The following is a 19,990-nucleotide window of genomic DNA, read 5'->3' as shown; positions in this document are numbered from 1 at the left end:
AGACCTGGAAAAAAAGTTTCCCCTCAAACTTCTTTATCTCCCAACCTAAAAGAGATCATCTAGAACTACACAAATTTTGAGACCATGGTAACTTTTTTCACCATTTGACTGGCTTCTTATAACTTTAGCTTTTTCTATAACCAATCTTGAGTGTGCCTAATTTATAAGTAGATAATTTAGAGGAAAATAAAATAATTCTTGAATCCCTGCTACATGTCAGGCCTGTATTACATACTTCATATACAATGAGTAATTTAATCATTTCAATTATGAGAGATTGCAAATAAAGAAAACAAGATGAGCTGAGTGTGGAAGTGCACACCTGTAATTCCAGGACTCTGGGAGGCTGAAGCAGGAGATTGTAAATTTGAATCCATCAGGGGCAAATTAGCAATCTAGCACAAGCTTGTCTCAAAAAAAAAGGCAGTGGGGGAGGGAGGAGAGTTTGAGGATGTAGCTCAGTGCAAAAGCTCTGGGTTCACTCCCAGTATCTCCATCCCTCTTCCAAAAAAACATTGACATGAAGTTGAAATGAAGACATACTTAAGGAAAAATTCATTTCTGTACCGTGCCACTGTCTTTTTCTGGGCGCTGTGTCAACTAACCAAAGAAGAGTATGTTAATGAGTCTTTTGACCTTTCCTCCACTGACGTGCCTCATAGAAGCTAGGAGAAAGGATTTTGCTAGGCATGTCTACTGTCCCAGGTAGTGATTCTGTTTTAAACTGAAAAGTGCCAAAGGTAAGGCAAGATATTAAAAGATTACTAACAAATTATTCATGATAAACTCATCAGCAATTTTATGTTCATCAGTGTCTATGTGTACAAACCAGCCATGACGGTTGGAAAGACCAAGGTTTGGAAAAGCAGGCATCTTTTCCTATTATTTACCCTTATTTCTCAAACCATATGATATGTGTTATTAGTTGGTTTTCAGATAAGGAAACCAGAACGTTTAAATAGCTTTCTTACAGGCAATTAAATGGCATAGGCAAGATTTGATTCCAAGTTTTTGTTTGCTTCTGCAACCTCTATGCTTTCTGCTGAAACTGGAAATATTGGACACAGTCTGTGGCAAGTATGGTGAACCTTTCAGAAACTGAGTGTCCAAACTGCAACTCAAAAATCATCTATCTCAAAGTGCTAACACTGCAATTAAACCTGAATATCTGATGCTTAGTTGTTGGGGCAATGTTTGGGCAACTTGGCTTGCAGGCCAACAGAGGGTTCTGCATGCCATACTTTTGCCACCGCTACTACTATAGACTACACATAGATACTCTTTTAAGAATCAAAGGTGGGCATGGTGGTTTACACGTATAGTCCTAGCACTTGGGAGGCTGAGGCTAGAGGATCATGAGTTTGAAGCCATCCTGGGCTACATAGTGAGTTCAAGGGCAGTCTGAAATACATAGTGAGACCCTGATTAAAAACAAAACAAGAATAAGATGTATGATTAATTTATTATGGCTACCTTGTTGTGTCTGGGTTTGTGTCTGGATGTCCCCCCAAAGCCTGACACAGTCATGGGAGCAGGTTTCTAGAATTTGTGATTGATTCATGGTCCAGTGCTGGGATTATGGGTATGAATGCTACACCCACCTACGTATAAGGGACGGATAGAATCTTCTCTCCTCTTTCCCTCCTTCCCTTTGCTTCTTTTTGCTTTTGCTGCCCTGAATTGTTGCCCCTCTGCCATGTGCCACCCTGTCTTGGATCCAACTGATTACAGACTGACATCTCCATGAACTGGGAACTAAATAAACCTTTCCTTCATTAATTTTGGGCACTGGGTATTTTGTCTCAGCAGTGAGAGAAAAGTGACCAGCACACTTGTTATAGACATTTTAACACAATATTCACACTTTCTCATATTAAAACAGGAATGTTGCGATAAAAGATACAGCCTATTGTATTTCTATCAAGAAACTCCTCAAGTCTTTGGATGTGAGTGAAAATTTGAGGCATTTTTTCCTTCTTCAGGACAGCAATATATCATTTGGACGGTGGTATATGCATGTCAAGAATTAGGTTTATATGTTCTAATTAACACTGAGAGTCTTACCTGACATGTTGATACGTTAACTCCGTTGTAGGTATACCCTTCTGCACATGACAGATAAACTTGCTTATTTACACTGAAATCATCTCCATGAACAAGTACATTTGTTAAGTTTAATGGTAGAGAACAATTTTTAGAACTGCAGGAGATCATCTCAGGAAACCAATGGCCATCTTTCTGGCAGGTAAATGTATCTGTATCTGTATCCATCACATAACCTTCTAAGCATCTGCAATGGAAATGCAAAAAGGAGTGATTTAAAGAAAGTACAATGCAGTTCTTGCCCTATCATTGGATTTAAAGCTATTACAAGGTTAGTATACAGGTTATATAGAATATCAAAAGTGATGCACATTCAGATGTATGGCATTGCCATGTAAAAATTAACATAATAATGTTAACTAAATCAGTCCTTCAGTCCTTAGTAATCTACCTTTTGCAAAAGGAAAGGGGACTAAGAGATGGAAGGAGGTGGGAGGAAGGGCGGTGAAGGGGAAATAAAAAGAATTAAGGTGTGCTATGTACCTGTACCAACTCCCCATGCTGAATGCATTCATTATATACTACAAGTGTACTGATAAAAAATTTTAAAAAGAATACGATCAACTGATTTGGAGGAACACAGACTGAGATGATAACAACTGCAGTAAAGAAGCAACCTAACGCTTGTATTGTTTGATTGACTTTGCAAACCCAAAGCTGGTAGTCTGAGCAACTATTTAGAGGTTAATAATATAAAACATAATAACTACTGTGGATTTCTTACCATCTTATCACTGTTTTGTTTTATTGAATTTTAATGTTGTTTTATTCATTTTAAAATAAAAAAGATTAAAGTTGCTTCATATGTTATTAATGTTATTTATCATCACTGGGAATGATATCATTATTAAATTAATTTTATTCTAAAAACAGCTCTCTAAGAAATTTTAGACACAGTTCAAAATAAATTCATGCTGCCAAAAACATATTTATTGGATATACTAAGTGTTGTTCTAGGGGCTATGGATGACCTATCTCTTAATCCTGTAACTTCAGGATTGGGGTTGAAATTCAACTCAACCTGGCTTTCACGACGTCTATGATTTTTTAAATTTGTACTTATTTATTCAGCAAATGTTTACATTCACTTATTAAGTTATATTTGCTGTTCTATTTACTGCTCTACAAATATCAACTCATTAAATTCTCGTGTTAATCCAATAGGTAGATGCTATTATCTTTATTCGCATTTTGCAGAGAGTAAAGTTTACACCAGGGTGATTAAGTAGCCTCTGCAAAGCTACACAGCTAAGGAATGGTGCAGCATTCTCGTTCTTGTCTACTATTAAGGCAGTGTAGCAGAATAGTAGAACCATAAACTCTAGAGGAAATCTGCTCTGAAGTCTATACTTTTACTACATTATGCTGCCTTTTAAAAAATTGAACTGTTCAATTAACATTTACAGCTGGATAACATTTTTAAAAACTCCTAAGCTGCTAGGCTTAGGTGTCATAAGTTTTGCAAACTTGTAGTCAATCTAATTATCAGACACTAAGTAAACATTTGAAAGATGATGTAATACCATATATTATGAAAAAAAAAAAAAAACCAAGGACATTTTGAAGAGCTGGTGGCTTCTCAATATACTTGGCACATCAACATCCAGAGGAAAATTTTAAAATGTCTTCTCAAAGGCAAAGAATAATATCTTTTTCAAATTAGTGCATGGTCTATCATTGTTTGGCTTCATTATTATTTTAACCCTCTCTCAGATCTACAGTTTGCAATGAATATCTTTGAACACTTAGGTTTTACTCCAACAGAAATTTAATTCCCAAATTTCACATTTTGTCACATTTTATTTTAATAATAAAATTTTACACAGGGAAATTTCTAGCAAAGTATCATTGTTTGGGCATTAAATGCTTGCTTTGGTGGAAGCATACATGGAGGGTCATCTAGAAAACCTCCTTTTTTCCTATTGGTCAATGGAAGTATATGTTTTTAACTAAATTTATTAGGTTTTTTTAAACCTTAACTTCCCTGACATTTACATGTATGAATGTAACCATCAAGTTATAATCATAAAGAAATGTACATCATAATGTTTGAAAAAGTTTCATAATTCCAGTGCTATTCAAGGTGGCTAGAGGATCTTGCTGTTTCATGGTGGCATAATAATTATATTAGAAACCACAGTGTGATAAAGAATAAATTTATTTTTAGAGTCATTGGATTCCTCCATAATTATTCCTAGAATAAATCCAAATGCTAAAAGTATTGGGTTTTGGAGAGCAGTCCAGAGATGCTATTCTCTTCCCTATGAGCTAAACTTTGGACACATCACTTTTCATTTAACAATCCTCTTGCCTGCCTTCCCTGCAGCCTCTATAGCCATGTTCTTACCTGAGCTTCACTTTGCTTTCATAGGTGTGTTCTTCTCCAGTTACCACTGCATTGGCAACAAATGGTGGGGGTCCACAGGACAGGGGCTCACAAACTGGATAAGGCTGGCTCCAAGTCCCTTTCTCTGTACAAATCAGATCCGAGCTGCCTTGCATGACATAGCCAGATCTGCAGCTATACGTTATCACATTTTCCTGCAGAGGTTCACTCTCCCTGGTGACTGCATTTGGTATTGCTGGTAGAGAGCCACATAAAGTGTGTTCACAGTGTGGAAAGCCAGAGCTCCATTGGCCATTGGCTTCACAGGTGATTTCAGAAAGCCCCAGGAGATGGAAGCCCTTGAAGCACTGAATCTTGACTGTCTTTCCACAATCAAAATCAGTTCCATTGATAGTTCCATATGGAATTTCTGGAGTGGAACACCTGCAAGATAGGCAGGAAGGTGGACTGCCACTCCAGGAGCCATTGGAAAGACATTTTCTTAAAGAACTTCCATGGAGCTTATAACCAGGAAAGCACTGATATTGTATATCTCTCCCATGATAAAAGGAAAAACCATTAGGAAATCCATGGGCAAGATCTTCAGGAGGTACACAGCTGGCTGGTTTACAGAGAGGCACCTCTTCGTCCCAGTTACCGTCTGACTGACAGGTGAGTTTTGGTGCACCATGTAACACATAGCCTTCATTACAGTGGAACACCACTTCCTTCTTGAAACCATAGTCCGATCCATCCATCATCCCATTTTCTATCTGTGATGGGTTGGCACATTTGATAGGTATGCAAATGGGATTGTCTCCACTCCAACTTCCATTGACAAGACAAACACGACTTCTGGCTCCCTCAAGCAAGAACCCTTCAGTGCAAGTGTACTCAATCTCTTTTTGGAATGTGTACTTATCTCCTTCCACCTGGCCATTGGCTGGGACTGGGGGTGAGCCACAGTCAACAGGAATGCAACTTGGCTCATGGCCATCCCAGTTTTTATTTTCCTGGCATGTTCTATTCTTGGTGCCATTCAGCACATAGCCAGGGTCACACTCATAGTGTACCACACTCAAGTATGTGTAACTGTTTCCTTTGACATATCCATTCATAACTGGATTTGGTTTGGTACACAAAATGGCTTCACAGCGTGGAGAAGCACCACTCCACTTTCTATTCTGTAGACAAAGCCGTATGTCAGGTCCCACTAGAATGTGCCCAGGTTTGCAGCTGTACTGTGCAGCACTGCCCAGGGTAGTCTCTGCAAAATGCAAAAAGCCATTCTCAGGAGCAATGGGCAAGTCACATTCAACTGAAATACAGGAAGGTGCACTGCCATTCCAAGTTCCATCTTCCTGGCAGATCAGCATAGGGTTCCCCAAAAGTTCATATCCTGGGTTACAGGTGTATAAAACAATAGTGCCATATAGAAAGTTTGAGGAATGCATAGCGGGAGACGACTCTTTTGTATTTTCCAAGGTTTTAGTTACTACTTCCAAATGACGAGGAGGGTGAGAAGTCAGATATGGAACTTCCATCATATCAACTTCTTGGTCAAAATATTCCTGGCCGTCTTTGACTTTAGTGCAGTCTCCAAAATCTATGTGAGGAGGGAGACCACAGTCTATGGGTACACATGTTGGGATGGAGCTTGACCACCCTGTCTCTTCACAGGTCTGCATGGCGTGACCAGCCACCTGAAACCCAGGGAAGCAGCTGTAGATGATTACAGCACCATAGCTGTAATCTGCGCCTTCTACAAAACCATTTTCAATGGGTTGTGGGGGATTACAGTGGATGGCATTGCAAGATGGGGCATCCACATCCCAGTCACCTGTCTCTAAACAGGTCAAGGCACTGGGACCTTCAAGCGAGAAGCCTCGGTCACAAGAATATGTAACAGTCTTTCCAAAGTGAAGATTTGTGTAAGAGAATTTGCCATTCAGAATCTCCTTGGGCTTTGGACACTCAATGGGTTTACATGTTGGCTTTCCTCCAAGCCAGTGACCATCTTCTCCACAAAGCGTAGTAGTATTTCCCACCAACTCAAAGCCAGGCTTACAAGTATAGAGGGCTGTGCTGAGATAAGCCAGCCCTTGTACATCCACCATGCCGTTGAGGATGTCCTCCGGTTGGGGACATTCTACTGGAACACATTCCGGCAGTGGGGAGCTCCAGGTGCCATCAGCTTGGCAAACTGTGGCAGGATTTCCTCTTAGGAAAAACCCCTCTACACAAGAATATGTGACAGTACTTCCAAAATAAAGAGTAGAAGAAGCAGGGGCACCGAAGGGAATTAGGGGAGGTGGGAGGCAAAGAACCATCTTACATACAGGAAAAGAATCATTCCATTGCTGGGATGGCAAGCATTTCAGGACAGAAGGGCCTTGCAGGATATGCCCTTCTCTACAGGAAAGTGTCACCACTCCTACCTCAGAAGTTAGTTCCTTCAGTATGAGCTGGTTTTCCAAGAGAGGTGGGTCTGGGCACTTGGCAAGCACACACTTTGGGGTCAGCTTTTTATTCCATTTGCCAGATTTCTGGCATGTCCAGAAATTATCACCAATAAGTTCATAGCCTTCATCACAGAAAAACTGAACCTTGGATCCCACTTCGAAGGTTTCTCCTCTTGTGAAGCCATTCTGGATTGGGGGAGGTTTTCCACAGTTCAGAGGGATGCATGACAGAGGGGATTCACTGTGCCAGTGGCGATTGGCTTGGCAGACAAACACAGGACTTCCGACTGGCTTATAGCCTGGATTACACTGATATCTCACTTCGCTCTCAAATGTCCTGCCAGTTGTGTGCTGAGTAACAGGGAGAAAAGAAGTGAGTGCAATGCATAACACGGGCAGTGAAATTGTTCAAACACCTCGATAGTCAAAAGGAACAAAACTAAAAGACAAAGTAAAATCAAATATCAGAATGAATCAATTAGAAGTTTTCCCAATAGATCCAGTCTTCATTTTTTTATTTTTTGGTACTAGAGATAAAACCCATAATCTTGGGCTTGATAGATAAGAACACTGAGCTCTTACCCAACCCCTTTTATTATATTTATATATTTATATTTATTGTATTTTGAGTTAAGGTCTCACTAGGTTGCTCAGGTTGGCCTCAAATTATTATTATTTTGCTTCAGTTTCTGGAGCAGCTGGGACTATAGGGGTGTGTCATTGTGCCTAGCTCTCATTCTCTCTCTCTCTCTCTCTCTCTCTCTCTCTCTCTCTCTCTCTCTCTTTATATATATACCATGGTATGTATATACCATCACACACTTAACCTGCATTGCTAAATGTTAGATTTTTGGCTCTCATTATTGTATCTGATACATAGTAGGGATTCTAGAGCTATTTATTATAGAAATAAAATAGAAAGTCTTCATATATATATATAAATGCAAAGTTAATCTATCTTCACAAAAGTCTTGAAAGGTTTTCCTGTGGTACTGAATATAAAAGAGAAAAGATAGCATATGTTGTGGACTTTAAAAAAGTTTAAATCAGAAGACTGTCTATTTACAACTATCGTTGTATTACAGAATAGATTCTTCCTGTTCCTTGATGGACTTATTGAGCAGGCATATTAGTGTGGAAGCAGAATACGTTCGAGGCAGACTTTAACTGTCCATCATAATGAAATAAACCTTAGATATACTAAAAGATCAGTGTAAAAACTGCACTGTATGTGGTTATCCTACCTTTTGCTAAAAAAAAGAAATGATTACACTGATACCTCACATTTCTTTAGATCCCATTAAGGTTTTTATTTCTTTTTTTTTTTTTGTCTTTTTCGTTTTTATCAGTACCAGGGATCGAACTCACGACCGCACCCTTGCAAGGAAGGCGCTTATGCCACAGAGCTAAATCCCCAGCCCCCTAGGTTTTTATTTCTTAAAAGAAATTGCATATTCATTTTTCAATAATTTGAATAAAGCAAAAAATATTATTTCATTAAAATGTGCTTATTTTAACTTCACATTTAGGGCAAAGACATCGCCACGAAGTGCTAGAATACCTATACACTAGCAAAATACAAAAACATTTATATTAAAAGGATTAGTAATCACCTCAATTTTTTTCCAATTTTCACCACCTATATATCTGAGCTTCTTAATGTTTTCAACAGTTAATCTGAAGCACCTGCTTCAAAATCCTAGGGTGAGCCACAGTGGTGCCTCTCTAAGGACCAAAGCTGTCTTTTACTTCCAATCTCTTACCTCCAGGAAGCCGTTCTCAATCTTGGGTGGTTCACTGCAAGATACAGGGTGGCACGTGGGTATGGGGCTGCTCCAGCGCCCTGTGGCTTCACAGGTGGTCTTCTTCTCTCCTTTGATAAAGAAGCCTTTGTGACAGCTATAAGCTACCATGGCTCCAAAACTGTAGTTGGAACCGCTTGCGTAGCCATTCAGGATACTCGGTGGCTCTCCACACCGCACAGGGATGCACTGGATGGACAGGGGCGAAGGGGTCCACTGCCCACCCCTCACACATTCAATCTTTGCTGAGGTGTTCAGCACAAAACCTTCCATGCACTTGAAGCTCACGACTGAGCCAGCTGCAAATTTTGCTTTGCTCACAGATTCCAAGATGCCATAGGAAACAGATGGGGGTTTTTCACAGAAATGAGCTATACAACGAGGCATGGTCTGACCCTCTGGGGGCACCCACTTCCCCTGGGCATTGCAGAGGAGCTGGGAATTGTCCGCCAGGCTATAGCCATCTGAGCAGTAGTAGAATGCAATGTCGCCAAAGAGCCGATGAGCTGTCTCTGGGGAGGCGTGGTCCACGTTGGGGGGTTCATCGCAGGAGACAGCCAGACACTGCTGGCTACTTCCACTCCACTGGCCATTGGCCAGGCACTCAATAGTATCTGGGCCAGCAAGGGTATAGCTGTGAGATGCAGAGTAAAGGAGCAATAATTAAGCATAATATTTGAGAAAAAAATGACATTTTCTTCTGATTTTACTTTTTATCTTCCCAACATTGAATTTATTCTATGTTCTTTGAAATAATTCTTACTGTACCAATATAAAGCCTGTTGATCAAATAACCTTCTTTTGAGATATGTAAATACATCTTGATGTGAATATTAGTGTGCATTCAGAAAGAGAAATGTATACTTTTTACTATTTACATATTTTTAAAATAAAAATGAGAGGTAAGCTATGTTTCTATTTCACTGAATTTAAAATTGAAAATTGATCTGTTCTCAGGTGGTTTTAGTCTGTTTGTTTTAGTACTAGTCTTTGAAACAAACTCCAAAAACCATATTTATAGCCAGGTGTAGTGGTACATGCCTGTAATCCTAGCACTCAGTAGGCTGAGACAGGAGGATTGTCACGAGTTTGAGGCAGGCCTTGGCTACATAGTGGGTTCAAGGCCAGTGCGAACTACATAACTCTGCATAGCCTGTCTAAAACAAAAGTCACACTTTTTGAATAAATGAATTTAAAGAATACAGTTTCAATATTACCAAAAATTTCTTAGAACCTACAATATTGCTTCATCTGACTTAAGAACTTGGTTTTTCTTTGTGGCTTACAGTTAATACTCAGTTATTGTTAACTAACTCTTAAGGGCCTGTGATGTGCCACGGCCACATCTTTCGCGCACAGATGCGATGACACCGCACTTACTTGCGTGCACCTGTGCTCCTCACCCCCCTACCAGACCTTCACATCCACAGTGTTGTAGGCCCCCTTCACAACCACAGTGGTTGACTCACAGAAGGGTGACTGAAAAGGAGGCAGACAGGAGTCATTCAGGGCAGATGAATGGGAGAGGCTACAGCTGGAGCATACTGGGAACTTACAGGTAAGAGCAGCTTATAAACACTTGGAAAAGTGAGAGGCAAAAACTAGCAATGTGTAATGGGTGTGGATGTGACAGGCAGAGATTAACTGTGGACAGCATAAGAAATACATATTTGGTCTCTGTTCCTCACCTCGATTCCCCAAAGCCTTTCTAATGTCCTGAGTGCTACAAGTGTGAATAACTAGAAAATGTATCCCATGAAGAACAGGGCAGAGGTTTACTAAAAATAAGTATACATCAGTTAGTCTTTTAAGATGCTAATGAAAGACTTATTTCCCAAATGACACAAAAGAGGAATCAGTCATCAGCTATTTCTACATAGCGCTATGATTAGTCTATGATCAAATTGATGTACAATTTCCTTATGTTAGAAATCTGTGTTAAGATTTACAAGGCACGTATTTCACCTATTTATTTTATCAAGAATCACTTAGGGAATGAATGACAAAATTATGTATAAGTGCTGAAATATGCCCATAAATGCTGGCTACTAAAGTAAGAAAAATTGGAATTGGTAAAAATCTAATCTAAAATGAAGGAATATTAAAATCTGTGCTATGTTCTGTTTTCTCATTCAAGAGGCATTCGGGACACTCTTGCAGATTTCTGTTTAAAATCAGGCCACGTATATTATAAAACAAATTTTTTACCCTGTAAATCCAAGGAAGAATGGCCTGGTCATAGTGATCCATTTGGGACTTGAGGATACCCTGATTGGGATACATTTTCATGTTTCTGGAGCACTAGCCAAAAAACCTTTTGAAAATGGGCAGAGTAATTTTCCGATGCAAATTTCAAGGACTTAATTCATACACTAAGTGGAAGAGTACTAATGAGCATGGTCCATTAAGGTTAATGGGAAATGTCCCAAGTGAAATAATAGCACTTTTTCTAAAAGATAAGAACAGTTCATTACACAATTGTAACTTAGTAAGAACAATTACATCAGTAAATAATCTTGTTTTCAATTAACAACAACAATCAAAACTTTTATCTTAACATATCCAATAAATGCATTTGGGACTTTGAGAAGAACTAAAAGAAAAAAAGATTAATTTTTTTATTAATAAACCTCTCCATTCTTCTAAGACTCACGCAGAGGATTATAAAGCTAAAGATCAGAAGGAAAGTGGGAAGCAAATGACTACTTGTATATTTGCTTAAATAACTGGAAAACCTTAATATTTGATGGCTCTAAAAAATTTAGAAAAGATAAATTTTTGATAAAAGATGAATTTGGAAAGCCAAGTTGAGGGCAGGTTGAAGAAGCAACACTTCTTGTTTCTCTCTTGTTCTGTCAGCATCATGCTACTCTGGTGTCCTGAAGTCTCTGCCTTTTCATTCTAAACTTGAGCCTGGGCCTTGCTCCTGTAATTCAAGGAAAGGTCGATGCAAAGGACCACCAGTATAAAAGCGAAAATCAGTGTGAATGCATACAGGTGCAAGTAATAAACAGGTCGGGGGGCTCACACTGTGTGTAGGGCAGAGAGAAGACAGTATTGAGAAAGACAGGGTGAGAAATAAACCCGAACTCACAGGTCAATAATATTTTAGGAGGTGGAAGGAGAAATCAAGACAGGCTACACTTTTCAGAAATCATAACTTGAACACAGTAATGCCATACTAATCAGCCCGTTGGTGGAAGAAACAGAAATGGAGTAAAAGAAGACAAAACTCCTACTACAGGCTGTAGCATAGTCTGAAAGCTCTCCCTATATAATGCTTATTGGAATAACAAACATGACTTTAGCTTCATAGATGAGCTGATGAAAAGAAATCTCCATGTTCCAGACGTGAGAAGGAAACTGAAGCCGGAAGAGGGAGCCCATGAACGAAAGCTATGACTGACCTGGGATTAGACAAGGACAGAAAGCACAGAGGATATATTACACAACCTTGAGGTTCCATAAAGTAATATAAGCTGAGTCTCTGGCTACAGTCTATTTCCTGGAAGAACATCCCATGAAAGAATGAACTAGTAAATTTCTATCACAGGCTTGTTTCTGTGTTTTCAGGGTCTCCAGGTAAAAAAATGTCCCCACTAGATATCAATGTATCAATCTATAAATTTATAAATCATTCAGATTTGAGATTAAAACTTTTACTGCTCATTTCATATGGGAAACCTTCAAACTGATCAATTAGTGTAAAATTAGGTTCCTGGCGAGTGATACTCTTGAGGCACCTGACCAAAAACATAGGTCTTGGGATTGTCATACATAAAACAAGCCTTGCTTGCTATAAAGATACAATTTGAAATTACAAAACATACACAATCACGTTTTCTATTATGAATAGGCCAGCAAGAAAAACAAACTGTAAGATTAGAACCCCAACGAATAATAGAAGAAAATACTCAAAAAATCTAAAACATTGTGAGACAAGTTGAAATAAAGGTACACAATTCAAAATTTTATTAAAAAATAAGAGGGTATAAAAAAGAAGCACTATTTGAAAAGAAAACAAGTGGAAATTCTACAAATAAAAATAAATAAAACAAAATTTTACAAAAATATTGGAAACATTCAAAAGCATATTACAGATATTAGAAAACTGGTGATCTTGAAGATATAAATGAGGGAATCACTCCAATGTTATACAAATTAATAAACAGATGGGAAATGTGACATTAACAAAGACAAAAAATAAAAATAGAATAGCGCACAAGAAGATATCTAGAAGGTGAGGGAAAAAATGAGGAAGAGGAAATATCTGCATTGAAAATGACTGAAAATATTCTAAAAACGGTAAACGACATGCATTCTTATATGTACAATGATTCCTAAACAAGATGAATGGCAATAAATACATGGTTAATCCTATCCTAGTGAAACATTAAAGCAGAGCGATGTCACTAGACATCAGAAGGAGGGGAGTGGGGGGAGACGGGGAGAAGTTGGTCATTGGATACTAAGCTATAGTTAGATGAAGTAGGAAGTATTACACAGCCATAAAGAAAGATAAAATTGAGATTTCATAGCTAAATGGGTGGACCTTGAGACCATAATCATAAGTGAAATAAATCAGACACACATATAAATATTGCATTATCACTCTGCTGTGAGAAACTGAAAATATGAATAAGACCATAGATATGAAATAGATACTGTAGAACAGGAAGAAGTTGTTTGAAAGGAAAAGAAATGGAGGGGGAAGGGAAAGGGAAGAAGTGAAAGAAAAAAAGAGAAAAGAGGGATAATATCAAAACCAAACTTTGTGAATGGGGAGGGGAGAGGAGTTTGAAAAGGAGAGATGCCAACTGTAAAAATGAAGAAAAGAGGAAGCAAGGTATAGCATGTACAGATACTAACTCCCTATAATGGATGTGGTCATTACATATACATAAATTGAACCAATAAACCTAAATTTAAAAAAAGAAGTATGTCTGCAGATAACTACAATGTGTTTTGCACTTTAAAAAGCTAGAGGAAAGGATTTTGAGTATTTTCACCAGAGAGAAACAATAAACATTTAAGGAGGTAAATATGTTGGACCTGCTATAACCATTATGCAACATATACATGTATTGAAACATCACAGGATACTCCATGAATATGTACACTTTTATATTTTGCATCAATTAAAAATAATTGTAAAAGATTTGTGATTTCGGATACCATTTATGCAAATATTTCTCTCATGCTCTATTTGCAATAATGCATTGTCGCCATCTGCTGGCAATAGTGTGTTAGTGGGGTGGTCTGTGTGAGCAAAGTGACTTCCAGAAACCCCAGAAACTGGCTCCTCATCTGTGCCCCAATCATCATAAAATGGGCAAGTTTGTTGATTTGCTGAGGTCTTTTCCTTGGAGAAGCTGTACACTATATAGTTTGTTTTGTTACACTATCCATAAATATTTAATGAATTAGTTTTGTGTATGAGGACAACCCATGCACACAGAGGGCACACCATATCCTCAAGGTCACACAGTGAAGGGCGCTGCTGACATACAAATTCAGAGGACAGAAACCTCTCTCTACTGTTGTTTCCAAATGTTTGACAGGCAACTGCAGTCAATTAAGAGTGGGAAGCACTACTGATGTTGAAAACATTAAATAAGGAAGCATGAAAAAAGAAACAAAACAATGAAAGGCAAATCAGATAACAAGGAATTCTATTCCTCTAGGCTGCCTAGAAGTCCTGAGCAGATCATCCCAGAGGGAGCTCTGTCCTCTGTGTCTCACTTCCAAACTCTGCCCAAGATCAAATGATATCTTGAAATGAGATCAAACAAGAATGTGAAAGTACTTTGTAATCTGCTTCCTGTTTTTCCAAATATTATATCAGAATAAAATAGGATCATTAGTAAAGCAAAAGCCTTAACTTCATCTTTAATTTTTTTTCCTGGAAGATGTATCATCTTTATGTTGTGATTTAAAATCTTGCCTTTGATTTGGAAGAAGATAAATATACAACTACCTATTTAAATGCTTTGTTTGCATCTTTGATAAAAGTACAAAGATATTATTCACTGCACTGTCTAATGCGTGCTATTGAATTTAATAAGATTAATGAATTCCAGGAAAATGTTGCTTATATAGGGAAACAGGTTCCCTCTATGCTGTCAGAAAATAATAGCATAAAACTCTTTGTGGCTTTGGCTGCCAGGAAATTTAATTTTGTGTACAGTGGAGGCCATCTCCACTGCCAGAAAGTGTCCCTTTCTTTGACTCTCAGGGCTTCTTTTCTTATAGGCTTGACTTACCCTTCTTTGCATGTGTAGGTGACAGTGCTCCCAAAAGTGAAGTTACTTCCGGTGATGACAGCATCTTTGATGGTAGGTGGCTCTCCACAGGAGACAAGGTGACAGGTAGGTGGTGCCCTGTCCCAGCTGCCGGAAGCTGTGCATTCAATGAAGGAAGGGCCTTGTAAGCTGTAGGGAACAAGGAAGGACACAGTGTCACGCTTTCACTGGGGCGTGGTTTACTCTATGGAGATAAAATAGGAGGACTGGGAAGACTATAAAGCACATTTACTAGAAAAATTTTAGCTCATAAAAACATTTCTTCACATTTTATTGCTTTGTACAAAAGGGGAAATCCGAACAGGCTATGTATCATTTTGAACAATTAACAGGTTAAAACAACATCCACTTCATGTAAAATAAAATTTAATATGCTTGCTGGTAGTGGTGTAAGGTACTTCAGACCTTGAGAACAGCAGATTAGAGAATGGATAATAAGCTGATTAGGACCTGGCTGGCAGACACCTATCTGTGTAGACAGGTAATTAGAGTAAGTGGCGTCAAAGGGCGTCACCCCTGCTATCAGACTGGGCATTTAAGTTATGTTGCTGTGATTCTGACCTCTGGTCTTCTGTGATTTCCTGAACTTTGCAACCCTATGTCATGGCTTAGCCCACTTTGTTCCCCAACATGACTATAACTGGCTGTACTAGTCACTCTACTTTCTATTCACTCAATCTGTTTAGCTTCAGACACCATTGACCACCTTCTTAAAATGTTCAACACCTTTAGTTATTAGGGAAATGCAGATCAAAACTACACTGAGATTGCATCTCACAAGTCTGCAAAAACAATAAATGCAGTAAGGATGGGGCGGGGGAGGAACCTTCCTATACTCCTGGTGGAAATGTAACTTAGGACAGCCAGTAGGAGAGTCAGCATGGAGGTTCCTCAAAAAACTAAAGGTAGATACACCATTCGATCCAGTGATACCACTCCTACACCCAAAGAGATTAAAGTCAGCACACTCTAGGGCATTTAAATATGCATACCATATTTATTGTGGTATATGTCACAATAATCGAGATACGGAAGCAGTGTAGGTACCCATCAGCAGATGAATAGACAAAGAAATGATGATATAAATACACAATGGAGTATTAACCAGTCACTAAAAGAACAAAATTTTATCATCTGTGGGAAGATGGATGAATGTGGAAATGTTGAGAGAGAAAAGTCATATGCAGAATAACCAATATTGCATGTTTCTCCTAATATGCAGAATCTAGAGAAGATGGCATAAAGTAGAATAAAGACTACTGGACAAAAGGAAGGGAAAATGAATAAGAGGAGGTGGGGGGTACTAGGGTGACAGGGAAATGTACATAATCAAAATGTATTTTACACATAGAAGCCTTCCACAGTGTGAAATTAGGGGGCAAAGGTGCAATGAGAGGATGAAAAGGATAAAAATACACTATATGAATGTTTAAGTCTGCCAAAACAGAGCCCATTAAACTGTACAACTAATATGTGATAAAAAATTGGCAAAACAAAAAAAATATAATCTCTTACACTATTGAGAACCTAGACCCTTACCTTGACATACACTTTTTTTTTTCCTGTACTGGATATTGAACCCAGCAGAGAGCTACACTCTCAGCATCTTATTTTGTATTTTGACAGTCTTGCAAAGTCACTAAGTTATCCAAACTGAGCTCAAACTTTGAGATCCTCCTGCGTCAGCCTCCCAGGGTGCTGGGATTGCAGGTGAATATCACCAGTCTGCTTTCATATGCTTTTATAAATGCAATCCTATGCAACGACGAGCATAAACTTGGTAAGCTATTTATTTAAAAAGTCCATCACAAAATTATTTTGTGTGTTTCACAAACAATTTTTGCTTTCATGTTTAAAATCTGAATGCTTAAGTAGTTGCCCTGCAGGGACCCACAGAGTCACAGGCTGAATATTTTCTTGGGTATATGTAATAAATTACCCTTGGATGCACACAAATTTGTGAATATCCTTACACTTATAAACTTGTTCTCAAGGTCAGCTGGTTACATATAAATGAATCCTGCAGAATAGAAACAAGCAAGAAGATAGTGTAAGCAGCTGGGTCAGGAGCTACACACTTTACCTGTATCCACTCTCACATGAATATAATGCAGTAGAGAGGAAGGTGAGCCCACTTAAAACATAGTTTCCATTGTTTATGCTTTCAGGGCTAGAACACTTCACTAATTCACACACAGGGGAAGAATGACTCCAAGAACCACTAGCAAGACAAGATGTTTCTTTATCACCAGCCAAAGTATAGCCCTTATTACACCTGAAGGAGATAAAAGAGAGTTTCAGAGTATAATTTGCTTTGTTTTGAATAACTTTATCTATACTTTAAACCTCTAAAATATCGATAACATATATATTGGAACATTTTTCTTTTTTCTTACTGAAACAATGCTTCAAATTTTATTTCAAGGTTGAATATGTACATCTTCCCCCACAGGAACCTTGCTTAGTAATAAAGAGAGGACAGATTTAAAAATTTGGCTTGTCTTTTATTCATGTGATGGATTAGTAGTTGTAAACAGAAAATTCCTGCTTTGATAGTGGTGTGGACTAGTCTAGTCCCTGAGTGATCAGGCTGGGAATCAGTAATCATTAATGATGGGTGGCTTCCTCTTTCACACCCAACCTCAGGATGAATCAAGGGAATGCGGTGACAATGATAGGTCCTGAAATTCTAGCTACGACTGCCATTAAATTTTTGGATTAGACTTCTACTACATTTCATTCAATTAATTCCATATGAATTTAAAAACACCCTCTGAGATTGTTTCTCCCAATGTTATACCACTAATGATGTGTCATCAACAACTTCTGCAACGTAGTTTTAATTTTAGGCACCGACTGACCTGTATGTCACTTTACTGCCATAAGTAAATGCTGATCCGTCAATGCCGCCATTTTCTGGAATAGCTGGTGCACCACAGGAAACAGCTGAGAGGAGAGAAACCCACGACTTTTCTAAGCATGTGTATGCAAAAGCCCTTAAATGCTCAAAAGACAACCCAGCTTTTCATCTGTCATGTTTAAACAAGTGTAGTATCTGGTTTCAAAACAAAGAAAGTTGATATAAGTAGCATTTGCCATCTACTTTTCAAGAATTGCCAAACACAGTAACATGGAAGTTAACATAATATACCTTCACAATGTGGCCTTAGGTGACTCCACTCTCCAGACATCAAGCAGGTGATTTTGGTTACTCCCATCAGTTGGTATCCTTCCTCACATGAAAACGTAACCTCAGCGCCTACTGTGTATATCTCACCGGAAGAGTAGCCATTTTCTGGATTTTCTGGAATCTTACATTTTATAGGTTCTTAAAACAAAGAAATTTTTGTGGAATAGTAAGTGATTTTCACACAACCATGAAAAGTCTCATAGTAAAAGAACTTCAGTGTAATTAAGGTACCCATGAAAATCCTGAGAGTAAAGTTTTTGAGGGGAGATGAATAAAGACCAAGGGCCTTTGAACCGAGCTACATCCTCAGCCTTTTAAATTTTTCTTTATATTGTAACAGGGTCTCACTAAGTTTCTAAATTGCCCAGGCTGGGTTTGAGCTTGTGAGCCTCCTGCCTGTACCTCCCAGAGTGCTGGGGTTATAGGTGTGTAACATTACATGCAGTTCAGAAAATAAATTTAATAGGCATTTAAACAGTAGTAACTAATAAAATATGCAAGACTTATGTGGCCAAAATGTAGTTTTTTTTTTCTTTTTTAAATTGGGGGGGCAGTGATGGTGGAAGAGTGTGGCAAGAAGTCCTTTACTCCTCCTGCCCCACCCCAACCTCACATCCTGTTTCGGAAGAGCAAACGAGTTGGTCTCAGGTGGTATGAGATATATAATAGGCTCCAGGAAGTTCTTAGCATCTCTTTCAAATAGTCTGTGGACCCTAAGACTTTCCTGTGTACAAACTGGGGGTCAGTCACCCGGAGAGATAAGTGAAATGGTTGAAGCAATGTTTGATCAACAGGAGCGGTTACAATTCTGAAAAGGGAATAGATAGTGACTCAGTCCTTCTCTAGGTGACTTGGGCTCCACGGCCTAAATTTTTTAACAGTCTGGAAAGGTAAATATGACCATCAGAATGAACTGGAAAGAGTATAAGACTATAAGACTTAATTGAAAAGAAGTAAGAACAAGGATTTATGCTCACAGATGCTTACTGAACTATTTCCACAGTGGATATCATCTACTGTTAACATATGGAGAAGTTAATTATGGGAAATCTACATAATGGATTATAAAACAGGAATTAAAATCTTGTTCTCAAGCTTTTATGACATAAAACACCTGATATAATGTTATATGAAATAGCTAAAAATAAAGAACTGTTTATAGAAAGGAGAAATAAAGAGCATAAAAAGAAAGCTATTATCTCTTATTTCTGATAGTATTTCTCAGTGGTGAGATAACAGATGACCTCAATTTTTTCTTCTGTGTTTGTAATTCTCATATTACCTCAAGGAAGCTGTGTGACTTATAAACATTTGAGGATGTTCATCGACTTACATTTTATTTCACTGTATATACATATAGATTAAACGTATACTCCAAGTACGTCATTAACACATCTACTATGCCAACCTCCTACATCTCCTTACCATTCCCAAACATCTATCTCTGCTAACAGAACTGCTAATTCATGTTTGTTACATTATTTATCTTATGTTTCAATAATAAATTGCCTCTTTTGGGGGGGGGTTGAGACAATGTCTTGCTTCATAGTTTAGCCTGCCCTTGAACTCACTATGTAGCCCAGGCTGGCCTTGAACTCAGTGACCCCTCTGCTTTAGCCCCCTGAGTACTGGGATTATAGGCGTGTGCCACCATGCCCAGCCCAGACTCAGTAAGAAACTACAACAGTTGTGTGCAATTTGAACTCAAATTTGGAATATCTATTTAGGCTAAACCCAGTGGTAGCTGCATTTCAAAGCTCACAATCTAACGTATTTGCTTTTCTTTCCGTAATGTTTGTCCTTCT

The 19,990-nt window shown here is 38.4% G+C and overlaps 1 protein-coding gene across 1 annotated transcript in view; it reads right to left on the bottom strand.

Annotated features, from left to right (window-relative positions):
* Svep1 (sushi, von Willebrand factor type A, EGF and pentraxin domain containing 1) overlaps positions 1-19,990 on the bottom strand; it is a 176,936-nt gene that overhangs the window by 29,731 nt on the left and 127,215 nt on the right. The window contains exons 33-39 of the mRNA XM_063260974.1: positions 18,147-18,323; positions 17,857-17,941; positions 17,079-17,270; positions 14,957-15,124; positions 8,655-9,327; positions 4,451-7,242; positions 2,065-2,290 (exon numbers count right to left, since the gene is read on the bottom strand). Coding sequence (XP_063117044.1) covers positions 2,065-2,290; positions 4,451-7,242; positions 8,655-9,327; positions 14,957-15,124; positions 17,079-17,270; positions 17,857-17,941; positions 18,147-18,323 — 4,313 coding nt within the window. The remainder of the gene's footprint in view (positions 1-2,064; positions 2,291-4,450; positions 7,243-8,654; positions 9,328-14,956; positions 15,125-17,078; positions 17,271-17,856; positions 17,942-18,146; positions 18,324-19,990) is intronic.

The sequence above is a fragment of the Cavia porcellus genome, unplaced genomic scaffold (genome assembly GCF_034190915.1).
Source record: "Cavia porcellus strain 051 isolate PalLab524CR breed Dunkin Hartley unplaced genomic scaffold, mCavPor4.1 scaffold_1, whole genome shotgun sequence".
In the NCBI taxonomy this organism is placed as follows: domain Eukaryota; kingdom Metazoa; phylum Chordata; class Mammalia; order Rodentia; family Caviidae; genus Cavia; species Cavia porcellus.
Note: the sequence above shows the minus strand (reverse complement) of the source record. Positions and strands in the feature narration are given on the sequence as shown.